General features: G+C 37.3%; 1 protein-coding gene across 1 annotated transcript in view; it reads left to right on the forward strand.

Annotated features, from left to right (window-relative positions):
* The window catches only part of LOC107751735 (uncharacterized aarF domain-containing protein kinase 1-like), a 136032-nt gene extending 124135 nt beyond the window's left edge, over positions 1-11897 (forward strand). The window contains exons 10-11 of the mRNA XM_016567488.1: positions 6791-6984; positions 11203-11897. Of these exons, the coding sequence (XP_016422974.1) occupies positions 6791-6984; positions 11203-11371 (363 nt within the window). The 3' untranslated portion in view covers positions 11372-11897. The remainder of the gene's footprint in view (positions 1-6790; positions 6985-11202) is intronic.
* The last annotated feature ends 2789 nt before the right edge of the window (positions 11898-14686 follow it).

Consider the following 14686-nt stretch of genomic DNA (forward strand, 5'->3'; position numbering starts at 1 on the left):
TGGATTGTGTGGCATATTTGTTACTTTTGTACAATAAACTGTTCTGGTATATGTTGATTTAGTTGATGTAAACATATTAGTATATAAAATATTATAAAAAAGTTCTGACTTTTCACATTCTCTAAAAAAGTTTAGATGCCCAGATCAATTACTTTGCATCCAAACATTTGAAATACCAACGTAATATCTGAATACTGAATAACTAATAATCCTAATGCCACATGTTATTCTCATTATAAAGATCCTGTAAGGAATTTAACTCATTAATTCTTGATAAGGGAATTAATCATTAATTTTATTTCCAGCTCAGGTTTTGAAAGGACTCGGATCTGAAAATTCGAAGTCCACCTGATTAAAACTGATTTCAAATTTGATAGTTTACACTCTATCAGCTACTCGGCCAGCGAGACGTTAATGTCAGTGTATATTACCAATTTGACTATATGTATTTTCCCTGCGCCTGAGGGCTTGATTAAATTACTGTCCTTCTCCTGTTTGGATATAATAGTTCCATTCATTGGTGGTCACAAGACATCGTGGTTTCTATATGTTGTGAACGAACCTTCCAGTTCTGATATGAAGAAAGCTTTGTTGTCTCTTGATTGGATTAGTCTTTAATCACTCCTCTGAGTAGATGACGACAAGACTGGCAGGAAGTCAACCCAGAATATTGGAGTCATGTGCTGGGGTGATTAGCAAACCTCATGATGGCTGATAGGGGCATAGCAGTGTCCATTCATGTACTAGAAATCCCTACAATCCACAGAGATACATTCTTTTAAAGTCTTTTTGTGCATGTTTCTTGCTTATTTGTGCCACATATTCTTTACTTAGATCAGAAGGAGGCTTCCCCTACGTTTCTCCAAATCTCCCAGTGGACCTCTGTTCGCTTGATCAGATTGACCCATTTCCTCAGTGCCTTGATACAGAAAGCTGCAGAGCTGAGAGCACTAAGCGGTTAATCCTTTTATGTAGTGATTTTGACTCCTCCCGGGGATGAAATGGAATGTGTATTTGAAGCACTCGTGAATATGCAGAAGGACTGTCGCATTGTTATTTTAACGTCCTCTTCCTTATTTCCTCCTAGGGCAAGCTGTGAATTTTTCTTCATTAAGTATTCGACTGAGGGACTGACTATCAATCTCAATGCTCTTGAATGCTGACTGATTTGATGGGTAGCGACTCAGTTGGCCGGTTAGTTATGTGCAGTCCTGGGCCTTCTCTGGCTGCTCACCAAGATCCCCAGAGGGAGGGCCGCTAGGACATGACCATATTCTCAACTTCTGCTGTTCCGAACAGGCAGAGATAAGAGAGAGGCATGGCTAATCAGGACTGTCTCTCTCTCCAGCTGTCTGAGCTGGTAGCACGACACAGTCGGCCTGTCTCTGATTTTGTCCAGTACACGTCCACACAGAGCGATTGACCCTTTTATGCAGCGCACCGCGTCCACCCAAGAGTCATCAGGGGCCAATGGCGCATGAACGGAGCAGCGGGGTTACTTACCTCATGATTACCCCTCGTCTTTAAAGTGAAGAGATGCCTTGTAGTTGAACTTTGAAGTGCCGGCTAACTTCAAAAGCAGAAGGCGAAAGCTGAGAGATGGGGCTTGGCTGCTGAACGGCAGAATGCATCATCAGGCATGTAAAAAATTGCATATAACGGAGAGAAATAATAATGCGCGATGTGACACGGAGTTACTCTTCAAGTAAATTAAACTTAATAAAGTAAAATAAAAAACTCAGCCTGAAGATTAGCCTCTATGACAAACTTTTTGATGACGACTCATTTTTTAATGTACAAAATTATTCCGAACGTTCACACGTAACAGAATTACCAGGCTTATCACGCTCATGAAAAACCTGGAAATATGAGGACATTTTAAAATTGTGTTTTCCAGGCATGCAGAAGTCATGGAAAGTTTTATAAATGTTTATTTGGTTAGATATTGCTTTTGCATAGAGTAAAAATTACTTGCAAGCCAGTATATGTTAAACATAAATAAATAAATGATTAATTAATGAATTAATTGCTCAATATAATTTGTGTGTGTGTGTATATAGTTCATAGAACTCTCAAGGGTCTGGGCTTACATTCGTCCAAAAAATGAGAGGTGGAAATCTCTTAGTGGGCTTTTTAGTTCAGACGGACTCAGTCCAGAGATGGGGGGCATTGGAACAAGCCCAAAGTCAGTCTTGGACTATAACCAGCTATGCAGCACCACAGGAAACAAGGCAGTGAGCCTGTCAAGTTAGTCTTTCTTTAAAGAGACCGTGTGCACATAGATGGACGCATGTGTCACTGTCTTACTGTTGCCGCAAGTGGTGGGATATATATGCAAAGAGATGTGAGGGCAAATGAGTTGGATGTTGGAGCAGTAGCTTGAGGTCATAGACCAAGTGTTCAGTGTCCTATTTTAATCTGAACCCCTCACTTCTGCTCGCTGCTGCTGCCGGCGCCTGTAAATCCCACCCAAGCGATAGCAAATTTAAATCCACTTAATATAGCACCTAATCCCCCCTCCTCTGACGAAATTTTAGAGATTGAGATTTAAGGATTATTTTAAAATTAAGCTTGCACATGTTTTTCAAGCTCAAGTCATAGCACAACAATCAGTTTTTAAAATGCTGTTGCTGCTGGAGTGCACTTAAATGATCAGACTTGTTATCCTGCCAGGGAACTGAAGTAATTTCTGGGACCTCGCTTTTGGGAAATTGTCTTTGCATTGTATTCCCTTTTATAACAGAACCTGTTTGGGATTTTGACATCCTGACCTGCTTTGCTACTTACTTTAGGTGATTGGCAATGTTTGATGAAAATCCTGTCAGATGTTCTGACCAATGGCTGTGTATCTAGAATGTGGTTGTACAGTTTGCACTTTGTCACTCATTTTGATTTTCTAGAAAAGGTTTAACCTTTACGTCAGTAAATCTGAACTTAATCCAAAGATTGAGTCATGTGACTTAATATAAAAATGCTTTTATATTAAGTCACATGAAAGACTTAATATCAAAAAGAGTATAATGTAGACTCTTTTTTTTCTGAAAGAGTCTACATTATACTCTTTCATAGCAGTTTTTCCTTGTAGTCAACTTAATACATTAGTTTATTATTGCCAAAGCAGTCTGAATCCTACATTCTACAAATACAGTGGCTAGCCAATACTGAATCTACAGTATGAAACAGGTGTTACCTAGTGTAGTCAGACTTTTTGTAGGCTGTAGACTCTTTTGAGATTCTATTTGGTAAATCAAAACCATAAAGTGCAGGTAATATAGTCCAAATGATTCCAAAACGAATGACTTCTAGGAACCAGTTCTTTTTAGTCCATCAAAAACTATTCAGTGTGACCAGTGCAGTCCTATTCCTAAACAAGTGAATCTTATGAATTGGTTCTTTCTGACGAATCAAAACTATTCAGTGCAATCAGTGTATTCCAATTCTTGAACATATGACTCTGAGTCTGTTCTTTCAAGTGAATCAAAACCACAGTGCATACAATTTACAGTTATATTGCACATAAGACTTGTGAGACTTGAAGCTTTGTAGTTACTGAGTGGTTGTTCATATGCCATTGTGTAGCTAAAGTTTTGATAGTAGTAGCTATTTTATAAAAAATAATGAATAGTTTTCACATTTTTGTTTTAGTGTTGTTATCCAATATAGCTAATAGTTAAGGCCAATCATTGGATTTTCTTTATATTGTCTCTAAAACGGGAAAAAAAGCATCAATACAAATTTAGCAAGGTTTTTGTGTGTGTGTATTTACTATTGAAATATCCTAATTTGGCAATGGGATTTTCAAAAAAAAAAATAAAAAAAATCAGACTAACTGAAATTGTTAAATTCCATATGATTTTCATTTCTGAAAGTCTCTGATATATAAATGTGGTCAGTCATGTGTTAGTGTGGTCATGGTTTAAAATTACTTGGTTTTCAGCTTTGCTTCTATAAGTGGTCTGGGTGGATTTTATGTGTTATCTGTCCTTTAATATATCTTGATCATTCTGTTCCTCTGGGCCCGTTTTCTCATCTTGGTGGTGCAAATTGTATGGCCACCCTTATTCCAGAGACATGTGTTTGGCATTGAGGCAGCTCTACACCTGTCCTGGCTGTTGCAGCAGCTTGTGGTGGGCCCTGGGCTGCTGGAGGTCTTCATGGGTCTCTGCAGGCCCCAGACATGTCTCTTGGCTCCTGGCCCTCTCACGATAGATTAGCCCTGGGGTAAAATAGAGCCAGACACAACCAGGTCTATGCCAACTGTGGGAGCCATGCCCATGTGATACCATCAGGGGCTGTTTGCATGAACAATTGGACCTTAATACAATACATTATTATTATATTTTGGTAGTATGATCTAATTTTGAAGACAGACTGTGTTTATAGAAAGATTTCATTAAGAGTTTGCACTCTGGTTGTTGGGCCCTTCTGTCCTTATGATTCTTTTGAGGATGTGCATACTCTGTAAAGCTGGGTTATTTCAGGACAGGACACAGGGTGTCTGAAATGTTCAGCCGAATCCACCTACTGTCACATTCACCTCTCCTGCTCTTCACACCACAATCCAGCATAGCCAAGAGCAGAAAATACTTCAGTGCCATCACAGCCCATATGTAGTGTAAACCTATCATTTTGGTTTATAGAGACTTTAAACATGTTTCAAAAGAACATTATCCAGAACAACCCCGGGTTCTTGTGGGGTTTCAACATGCAGCCATTTAGTTACTAGTCCAGATCTTTCACCACTAGGCTACTTATTCATACAATATAGTATCACTTTTGATTTTTACACATAGGTTAGGCTCTTGAAATTAAAGTGAATCGGAATTTATGTCAGTGGTCCTTTTAAAATGAATCACATTTTGTATTCTAAGTAAATAAGTCAAAATGTGCAGTTGTACAGCTCTTTGTACTTTGTCTCCTACAACGTTGTCACTTTATGGTACCTATCGGCTTCTGTTTTTGCAAGGACTAAATGAAGTTTCATTGCCTTAATCAAGGTTTGTGATTGTTAATTGTGAACTGTGATTTTAATCACTTGGTCTGCTGGTCAGTGGAATTAATAGCTGTTGATGCAAATTGCCACTGTTGTCCACAAATTTTCATAACAGTTAGTGTTTTTGTCTGTACTGTCAGTGTCTATGTTGAGTTGTTCATTATTGTATTTTTTCCCTAAGTTTTGTATAGCATGTGCCGTAATTTTTTATAAATACTATATTTACTAAATTTGTGGTCTAAGATTTTTAAAAATATTTTTAAAGTTTTATTATGCGTACTAAGTGGGCATTTATTTGTAAAAAAAATACAGTAAAAACAGCAATATTGTTACATTTTATTACAATTTAAAATAACCATTTTCTGTTTTAATATCTTGTAAATATAATTTATTTCTGTAATGGTAGAGCTGAATTTTCAGCAGCCATTGCTCCGGTGTTCAGTGTCACATAGAAATCATTCTAATATTTGCTGTTCAAGAAACATTTTTTTATTATTATCAATGTTGAAACCAGTGTGCTGCTTAATATTTTTGTGAAAGCAATGATACAGGATTCTTTGAACAGAATGTTTAAAAACAACATTTGTATGAAATGGAAATCTAGGTAACATTTATAATGGTTCATAAACAGTGGTAAAAGTGCTTTAAATTTAAAGATTAAATCTGAGATTCTAAATGAAAATGGTTATACATAGTTAGGAATTAACATGCTTATGAACTGCTTCCCATATGTTTTTGTTGTTGATGTAAAAGGCTGCATGTCCAGTCAAAACCAAAGTTGAATAAAGACATTAAAAGAATGAATCAATAAAAAAATAAATCTTAATTTTAGAAATCTAATGAATTGAATAAAGAATGAATGAATGAATTATATATATATAAAATAAAAAATAAAACATGAAATAATGCAGCAAGTAAGGTCAATTACAGCATACTGCTTAGTGAGAGGCTGCACAGGTATAAAGATCTGCTTACAGCCTGGACTTGAATATGGCTACTGTTGACATCTTGTGGAATCTTATTTTTCCAGTCAGGCACGGGGAGGAAGGCAGGTCTTCATGCCTGATTACTAATAAAAATTTGCTGGGAGTATCAACTCGGGGGGCTGATGTTGCTGAAGTGACGGAGCCAAAACAGCTAATCTTCACAGTCGCAGTTTCAAGCACTTAGTTTCTCAGTTGTCTGTGAAATAAGCTACTCCATTTCCCTGCACCCTGCTCTCTCTCTCTCTCCTCTCTCTCACACACACTCTTCTCTGCGACATCTCGTGGAATCTTATTTTTCCAGTCAGGCACGGGGAGGAAGGGAGGTCTTCATGCCTGATTACTAATAAAAATTTGCTGGGAGTATCAACTCGGGGGGCTGATGTTGCTGAAGTGATGGAGCCAAAACAGCTAATCTTCACAGTCGCAGTTTCAAGCACTTAGTTTCTCAGTTGTCTGTGAAATAAGCTACTCCATTTCCCTGCACCCTGCTCTCTCTCTCTCTCCTCTCTCTCACACACACTCTTCTCTGCACTCTGCCTCCTAATACTGAATATTTTAATAACGTATTTAGGTAGGTGTGCTTTTAGAAAGGCAAGGCTATCATCTCTTATGTAGTCTACTTAAAAGAGTAGCCCCAAAATTAAATTTATCTCGTTATTTATTTAAACCCATATGAATGACTTCCTTTTATCTGTGGAACACAAAAGGCGCATTTTTGAAGAATATACTGATCATTCTGTTCAGTATAATGATATTAATATGAGCATAATAATGTGATCTTCTAACAGCACGGTTTTGTTTTACCCCTCAGGATGTGGAGATCCGAACGAATGCGGCGCTGTACCTCCCTCAGATCAGTGAACTGCTGAACAGGATTCCCCGACAGATGCTGCTGCTTCTGAAAACCAACGACCTGCTGAGAGGCATCGAGACTATCCTGCAGACTAGAGCCAGCTCCAGCTCCTTCATCAATATGTCCCGCTGCTGTACTCGTGCCATTGCCAGGTAAGACATCAGCGACAGCAAAGTGGTTGCATTTTAATATCTTTTTGTGGTCCATAAGTTTGTTTATTTATTTGGCAAGGGTTCTAAATGGATAAAAAGTGAAGAGGCAGTAAAGAGTAAAGACTATATTGTTACAACAACAAAAAAAATCTGTCACGTAAATGTGTTCTTTTGAACTTGCTATTCATCAAAGAATCCTGAAAAACAATTATCATGGTTTCCACAAAAATATTAAGCAGCACAACTGTTTGCAACATTTATAAAAATAAGAGATGTTTCTTGAGAACCCAAATCAGCATATTAGAATGATTTCTGAAGGATCATGTGACACTAAAGACTGGAGTAATGGCTGCTTTTGTATCACAGGAATAAATTATACTTTTTTTTTTTTTTTCAGAAACATTTAAAAATCTTACTGACCTCAAACTTTTGAATGGAATTGAAAATATAATTTATTTATTAAAAATATTTATTTCTATTTAATAAATATTTAATACTGATTTGAAGTAGCAGTAATATAAATGTATTTTACACAGAATTTATTCTTTATATTTTTAAGAATTTCTTTCTTTTAAATCTCTTCTCTCTATAATAGTGAGGTTCTGCAACATTACAGTGCCACATTACTTGAATAGTCACAAGGTTAGAGTTTCAGCACCCAAACGAACCGGTTCCCACACATTAGGAGTGTGTCTGCTCTTAAACGTCTCATTCTCTCTGTTCAGTGGGCTCTCATTGGCTCATCTCTGTGTGTCTGCTCTGGAGCCCAAGTTCCTGATGTCATCTCAGTGCTCAAAGACAGTGTCATCTCTCTCACACCAGTAACCCACAGACACTATCCCACACGCCGCAGGAACTCTCGTTCATTTAAGCGGACTCTGTGGGACCTCACTCAGACACACAGGCGCACGACTTACCAGCCCCTCAGTCCAGCCTCCCCCACCCTGAAATGAATGCCACTATATTGTACTTTCCACAGCAGTGAGCAGTGATCATATTGATTTATTCTCTCCATTCTAATGAAGAACACGATGATTGGAGGAGAAAATCGTACGGATTTGAAGGAGGACCCCTGACAGTTGTCAGCGCAGAGACGCTCACGTCTGCTCGTAAAGGATTTCACCGCGATACAGAAAGAAAGAAGCACCCAGACATGAAACTCAATGTCGTCTGCCTCAGCGCTTCTTTATTAAAACTAAATGGCAGCAAAGTGCAGAATGCAGAATCTAAAATCCATTACCAATTGCTGTGCTCGCAGAAACAGCAGAAAGAGAAAGACAGACCTAGAGAAGTAACCGGAACATCACACACTGATTTAGTTTGATGTGAGCCGAAATGTTTGCAGTATCATCTATTATGGTGAGTTAGTTTTTTTTTAGTACAAGCTGTAGATTGCTACAGCTTGTAGTATAAAAACCTAACTCACCGTAACCGTTCATCCAAAAATAACAATTCTGCCATCATTTACTCACCCTCAGACCTGTAAGGCTTTCTTTTTTTTTTATCTGTGGATCACAAAAGTAGACATTTTTAAAGAATTGTTACGCAAGACTTGTCATACAACAAGAACACCAAAAAGTAAATAATTTATGCATTTATACACATTTATGAAGGTGAGATTACTGGGATAATCATTAATGTATGTCATTGTAATACACAGCCTATTTAGTTAATTAAGTGGTTAACTTTATTAAAGCATACAGTAGTTGTCAGCAGCTCCTTAAGTATGAACCATAAATGCTAGTTACACACTTCAGCATTTAAAAAGGTCTGAGTAATTAATCAGACTAATCACGAGTCCTACGTTTAGCGTCTTGAGTAACACTGTGTAATAACTTTCATGAATAATTCTAAAGATTAGCCTATATAACAGATCTGTAGTGCATGTCCATTAAAATATAAATATAAATGAAGTTTAATGACATTTCTGATTGTATTAATATACTGTGATCTGTAGTGTTATTAAAGTTATTGTAAGTTCATTTGTGCACACTCTCTGCCATTTTTCTAAGTAAATAACCACTAATTTAAAAGCCTTTTTTTAACCTATTTGTGATGTACTTAATCTATTGTCTTAAGAATTTTGGCATTGTGGTCACTTACCTAGAAATAAATACTTTCCAATGTGAACAGGATTAAATCTCTGAGTTGCCATTTTATAATTACAGTAATTCCGGCTACAAGACTTATTTCTTGGTTTAGATAATTGGCATTAAGTTTTTTCAACCCCTCCATCAGACTCCATTTTTATTCTTTCTACCAACCACTGAGCCGCCCACATAGAATTGTTGGATATCATAACGTAGCAAAGATACATTTATGCAGCTCTCAAAAATCTACCAGATTAAAAATGTTATGATATATTGGTTCCAAACGTGCCTGTGAAGGTAGTCGTTTTCAGGTTTCCGACATATGCAAGGTCATGAGAAACGAGGAGTGGAAGTGCATGCTGGGTTCACTCTTTCTGTCATTCTCTGTCTGCTCACAGACAGACTGAAAGGCCTCTCGCTGAGCTAGGTTAATAATTCATCTCCCGCTCAGCTGTGACAATATCCACTCTATCTCATTTTGATATATTAAATACGGATAATTCACAAGATCCACCAAGTAATACTCTAAATATATACCTGCAGGATCCAAAATTAACTCTAGTGCCACATGTAAAAATTGGCTTTGGCTGTAATGGAATCACTTCATTACACTACTGTTCAAAAGTTCTGGGTCAGTAAGATATGTTTTGAAAGAAATTAATACTTATATTCAGCGAGGATGGATCAAATTGATCAAAAGTAACAGTAGAGACAATATAATGTTGCAAAATATTTCAATTTCAAATAAATGCAGTTCTTTTGAACTTTGCATTCATAATAGAATCCTGAAAAAAATTGTTTAAAAAATTTAATAAATAAAAATCAGCTTGGCCATCACAGGAATAAGTTATGTTATAAAAGATGGTAAAAATAGAAAACAGGTTAAATTGTAATAATATTTCACAATATTACAGATTTTTATGCAAGCTTGTTTCCACGATGGAATACAAAAATAAGGTATTTGGCACTTTTTATCTCACATTTCTCGCATATCTCACATTTTTTTTCTTGCTGTTACGACTTTATATCTCACAATTCTGACTTCTCAGAAGTGTGAATTTATATCTCGCAATTGCAAGTTTCTGAGTTTATATCTCAGAATTAAGAGGGGGAAAGTCTTGAATTGTGAGAATTGTGAGATTAAAAAAAACTGCAATTACCTTTAAGTTTTTATCCCATGGTGAAAACAAGGTTTCATAGTTTTACTGTATTTTTTTGATCAAATACATGCAGCCTTTTGCAGCAAAAACATTGAAAAATCTTACAAACCCCAACCTTTGATTAGCTGTGCAATTCATTCATTTTTCTTTTTGTTGTTATTTTTGTGTATATATTTTTATATGTATATTTTTTGAATAATGCAAAATCTACTTCTGTGATCGGTAAGAATAAATATGTAAGAAATATTTTTTCAGCTCAATTCTCCTACATTTGGCAGGTCTGGGGTAAACCTTTGGACTGTGCTGAGCATGCAACAAGTTACTGTTGAAATTTTTGCAAGGTTTTTGGCAAAGTAGGACGGGTGACGATTCGTGACCATCAGTCCCTGCTTTCTGTTTTCAGCCTGTATTCTGTTCATGCTGTCGCTGTGCTCCTGACAGATGGTAGAAATGATATCACAGTGTAACATCTCCAGTCTGCCACAGCAGCTATGGTCTGAGAAGTCAAATTTGTCTACCTCAAAAACCTTTGTACAGTTTGAATACTCGGAAATTAGAGCGATTTACCCATTACCTCCTCTCATTTCTCACTCCCCTAATCTTTCTTTTTCCCAAGGGAACGTGTAAGGAAATTAATGCGATTTCACTTACTGTTTGTCAGTTCAAAGCTGTTCGCTGTGACAATGTGAGACGCGTTCAGGAGAGCGGAGGAGTCATTGTTTCCCCCCCAAGGACATCCCACTTACTACGGCCTTGACACTGCTGTCTCTCGCTGTCTCTCTCTCACACTGTTAATATTACATGACCTAGTGTGGTCTGTCTAAAGTCCTCACTTATACCATGGAGCCAGAGCCAACACAATCTGAATCATTTACAGCCAACTTGCTTTAACCAGTGTAATATCACCTCTCCTCTACTGGATCTTCGTCTTACTTATCTTTCTCGGTGTCTCTGTGTCTCTCTCTTAGACACAAGAGGAGTAAAACCAAGTCTCGGACCAGGCGACTGCAGATCTCTCTGTCTGAGCGTTGGTCTCTCTGCCAGATAGGCCTGTATGAACTTATGGTGTGGCTCCGCAGCTCCACGCTGGCCAGATGGGTCTGTTACCTACTCAACTTCCTGCCCTACACAAACTGAGAGCCTTGAACCAGGCCATTACTCCCTCTGCACTGAGCTCAACACACTGCCAAGTGCATTGTGGGTTGATCACGGACTGTTTTTAATGATAGCTCAAAGTAAAAGTGTCTTTTTTGTTGTTGTTGCTTGTTTTGTTTTTGTTTTTTAACTTAACTGAACGGTGACTGATCATGTGATTAATTAGTCATGTGATCTGTATGTGTGAGCAAATGCTCCATGCATGTTTGCTTTCTTCTAAAGTATCCAAATTATATTTTTTACAGTACTGTAAGTTAGTTTGCATCGTGCAGTACCTCAGACTTGTGAAATCACTTCTGGAATCAGCATTGAGCTGCAATGTGCACATCACGTCTCTGCAGAATTTCATGGAAATTCTTCATTTTACATTCCTTCAGATTTCAGAACATCTCAAACATTTTAATATAACAGTTACAGAATAACATTAAAACAATTATTATTTATTTTGGGACTTTTATTAGATTTCCTTTGAGTGAAACTGGTTTATAAGTCATGCTGGATCAATAAATGGGAGCATTTTTATTTTTCGTGTTTGTTTGCAGGTTTTCTTTTTTATCTTGTGTTTTATTGTGTCAGTTTTCAGTCACATTAATTAATCAGTGAACCAAAACGCATATTTTTCACGTGAAACATAACAGATGAAAGTTTGAATAATTTTATTGCTTCTTAATTTTGTACAAATAAGCGTATGGTGGTGACTAGGGGCTGTCAAGCTTTAAAAGGAAAAAAAAGTAATTTACGACTTGTTTGCTATATTCTAGTCAGTGTTATTTCAGTATCATTGATACACTATTATAGTTTTAATATTTTGAATTATTCGATTTTATATTTTCTGTTTTCATTTTAGTTCGTAATTTTGTTGTGTTTTTGTCATTTTTAAAGTGTATTATGTTTTAGTTGTTAGTTTTAGTTGATTTAGTTTTAGTTATTTTAATACTTAAATTTAAACTAAATGAAAATGAGAAATCCGTTCATGTTTTTATTTCAAGGGATATTTTTTTATGGTTTTAGGTTTAGTGAAGGATAATATCCCTGTCTAGATCATCATGAACTTTAAATATGCGGAAAAGTAAATTAAATGTATATTGGAGCTTGGGCAGTCTTCCAAAAAAAAAAAAATCTACAAAAGGAAGAGAGTTTTTTGAATGACATGAGGGTAAATGTTCATTTTTTTGGATGAACTACTGCTTTAATGGTTTCTTTCTTTCTTTCTTTTTCTTGAATAACTTTAGACCTACATTACATTTGACAGGTATATAAGTAGTATTCTCTGAATGCATTGCATCCAGTACAATCAGGAGCTCATAACTGCATAAATGTTGTAAGCTAGACCTGTATCAGATGTTAAAGAGTACATCACAGCCAGTCTTTTTTTTTTATCCAGAGGACAAGTTTTGGATCAATTACACCCTGTTCTTCCTTCCCAGGTTAGCTTTTTCAGGTAAGACCCCGGGTTGAGGAGCCACAGGAGCAGAGCATCACAGAAAAGCCCTCACTTTCCCCAGCCTGAAGGCAACCGCCAGCAGTCAGGAAGTCCAAACCCCGCCATACCAATGCCCTAAGGCTAGAGAGCAGATTTTAGCTGCCAAGCATCGGATGATGGACGCAGTTATCTGCTCAACAAGTCTCTTCCACATCACTCTCTGATCAGCTGCACAGCTGAAACCAAATTGCTGAATCCCAGCTTCACCATCCACAATAATGTGTCATTTACTGTGTCCACAGTTAATCCTGTCAGGCACGAATTGCAGTGTGTTTCCAGGAACAATACAAACTTGTAATTAATAATTTCTGATGCACTCAAATTGTGTAAGTGCACTATTTCATTTTTTCTGTCCCCTTGATATTTGCTCTTTACAATCTGTTGCGTTATCCTTTTTATTGGATGTGTTGTTGTTTGTCATGTCGGGAAAATTGCCTTGGTTAGCAATAGCTGAGCTGAAGGGTGAGGCCCAAAACGATGGAGGTAACTTAGCACATAACTTCGATCATATATATGTACATTAGTGTGTGTGCAATATAGCATCATTTTTTTCAATAGTAAGTTTTAATAAATGTGCTTTTTGATGAAATGATGAAATGAAAACCATTCCTGAGGAATGATGCTGTTGCTATCATATTCATATTTCTAACACAAAACACTTCAGTGATGTACTTTTGTCTCAATCCCTCCTCCTCTGCTTTGTCTTTCCTTCTCTTGATGAGTCAGAAATGGAAAATCTCTCTCAATCTCTCTCTGTTGAGTCAGAAAAGGACAATGGCTGCTTTTTCCTTATCACTTTCTTTCCATCTCTTAATTAGACTCGACCTCTGTAGGCAAACCCAGAGCCAACGTTAAGCCTGTGTCTGCCCAGAATAAAAAAATCCATCCATCTTGATCAAAAAGCTGAGGCTGGAGCTGCCAAATGTAATCACCCTGGTAATAGGTCTGAAGCCTCCAGTGGGTACTCATAACTGCATAAATGTTGTAAGCTAGACCTGTATCAGATGTTAAAGAGTACATCACAGCCAGTCTTTTTTTTATCCAGAGGGCAAGTTTTGGATCAATTACACCCTGTTCTTCCTTCCCAGGTTAGCTTTTTCAGGTAAGACCCCGGGTTGAGGAGCCACAGGAGCAGAGCATCACAGAAAAGCCCTCACTTTCCCCAGCCTGAAGGCAACCGCCAGCAGTCAGGAAGTCCAAACCCCGCCATACCAATGCCCTCAGGCTAGAGAGCAGATTTTAGCTGCCAAGCATCGGATGATGGATGCAGTTATCTGCTCAACAAGTCTCTTCCACATCACTCTCTGATCAGCTGCACAGCTGAAACCAAATTGCTGAATCCCAGCTTCACCATCCACAATAATGTGTCATTTACTGTGTCCACAGTTAATCCTGTCAGGCATGAATGGCAGCTATAGTGTGTTTCCAGGAACCGTGCAGACTTGTAATTAATCATTTCTGTGGATGGGATGCACTCAAATTGCGTAAGTGCACTATTACATTTTTCTGTCCCCTTGATAGTAGCTCTTTACAATTTCTGTTGTGTTATCCTTTTTTCTCACGTGTTGTTGTTGTTTGTCATGTCAGGAAAATTGCCTTGGTTAGCATTAGCTGAGCTGAGCCCAAAAGATGGAGGTAACTCTTTAAAAAAAAAAAAACTAGGGAAATTTGATTGATTGATCTATCTATCTACAGGTGCATCTCAATAAATTAGAATGTCGTGGAAAAGTTCATTTATTTCAGTAATTCAACTCAAATTGTGAAACTTGTGTATTAAATAAATGCAATGCACACAGACTGAAGTAGTTTATTTA

This window comes from Sinocyclocheilus rhinocerous, unplaced genomic scaffold, assembly GCF_001515625.1.
Source record: "Sinocyclocheilus rhinocerous isolate Xijiao unplaced genomic scaffold, SAMN03320098_v1.1 scaffold993, whole genome shotgun sequence".
Taxonomy (NCBI): Eukaryota; Metazoa; Chordata; class Actinopteri; order Cypriniformes; family Cyprinidae; genus Sinocyclocheilus; species Sinocyclocheilus rhinocerous.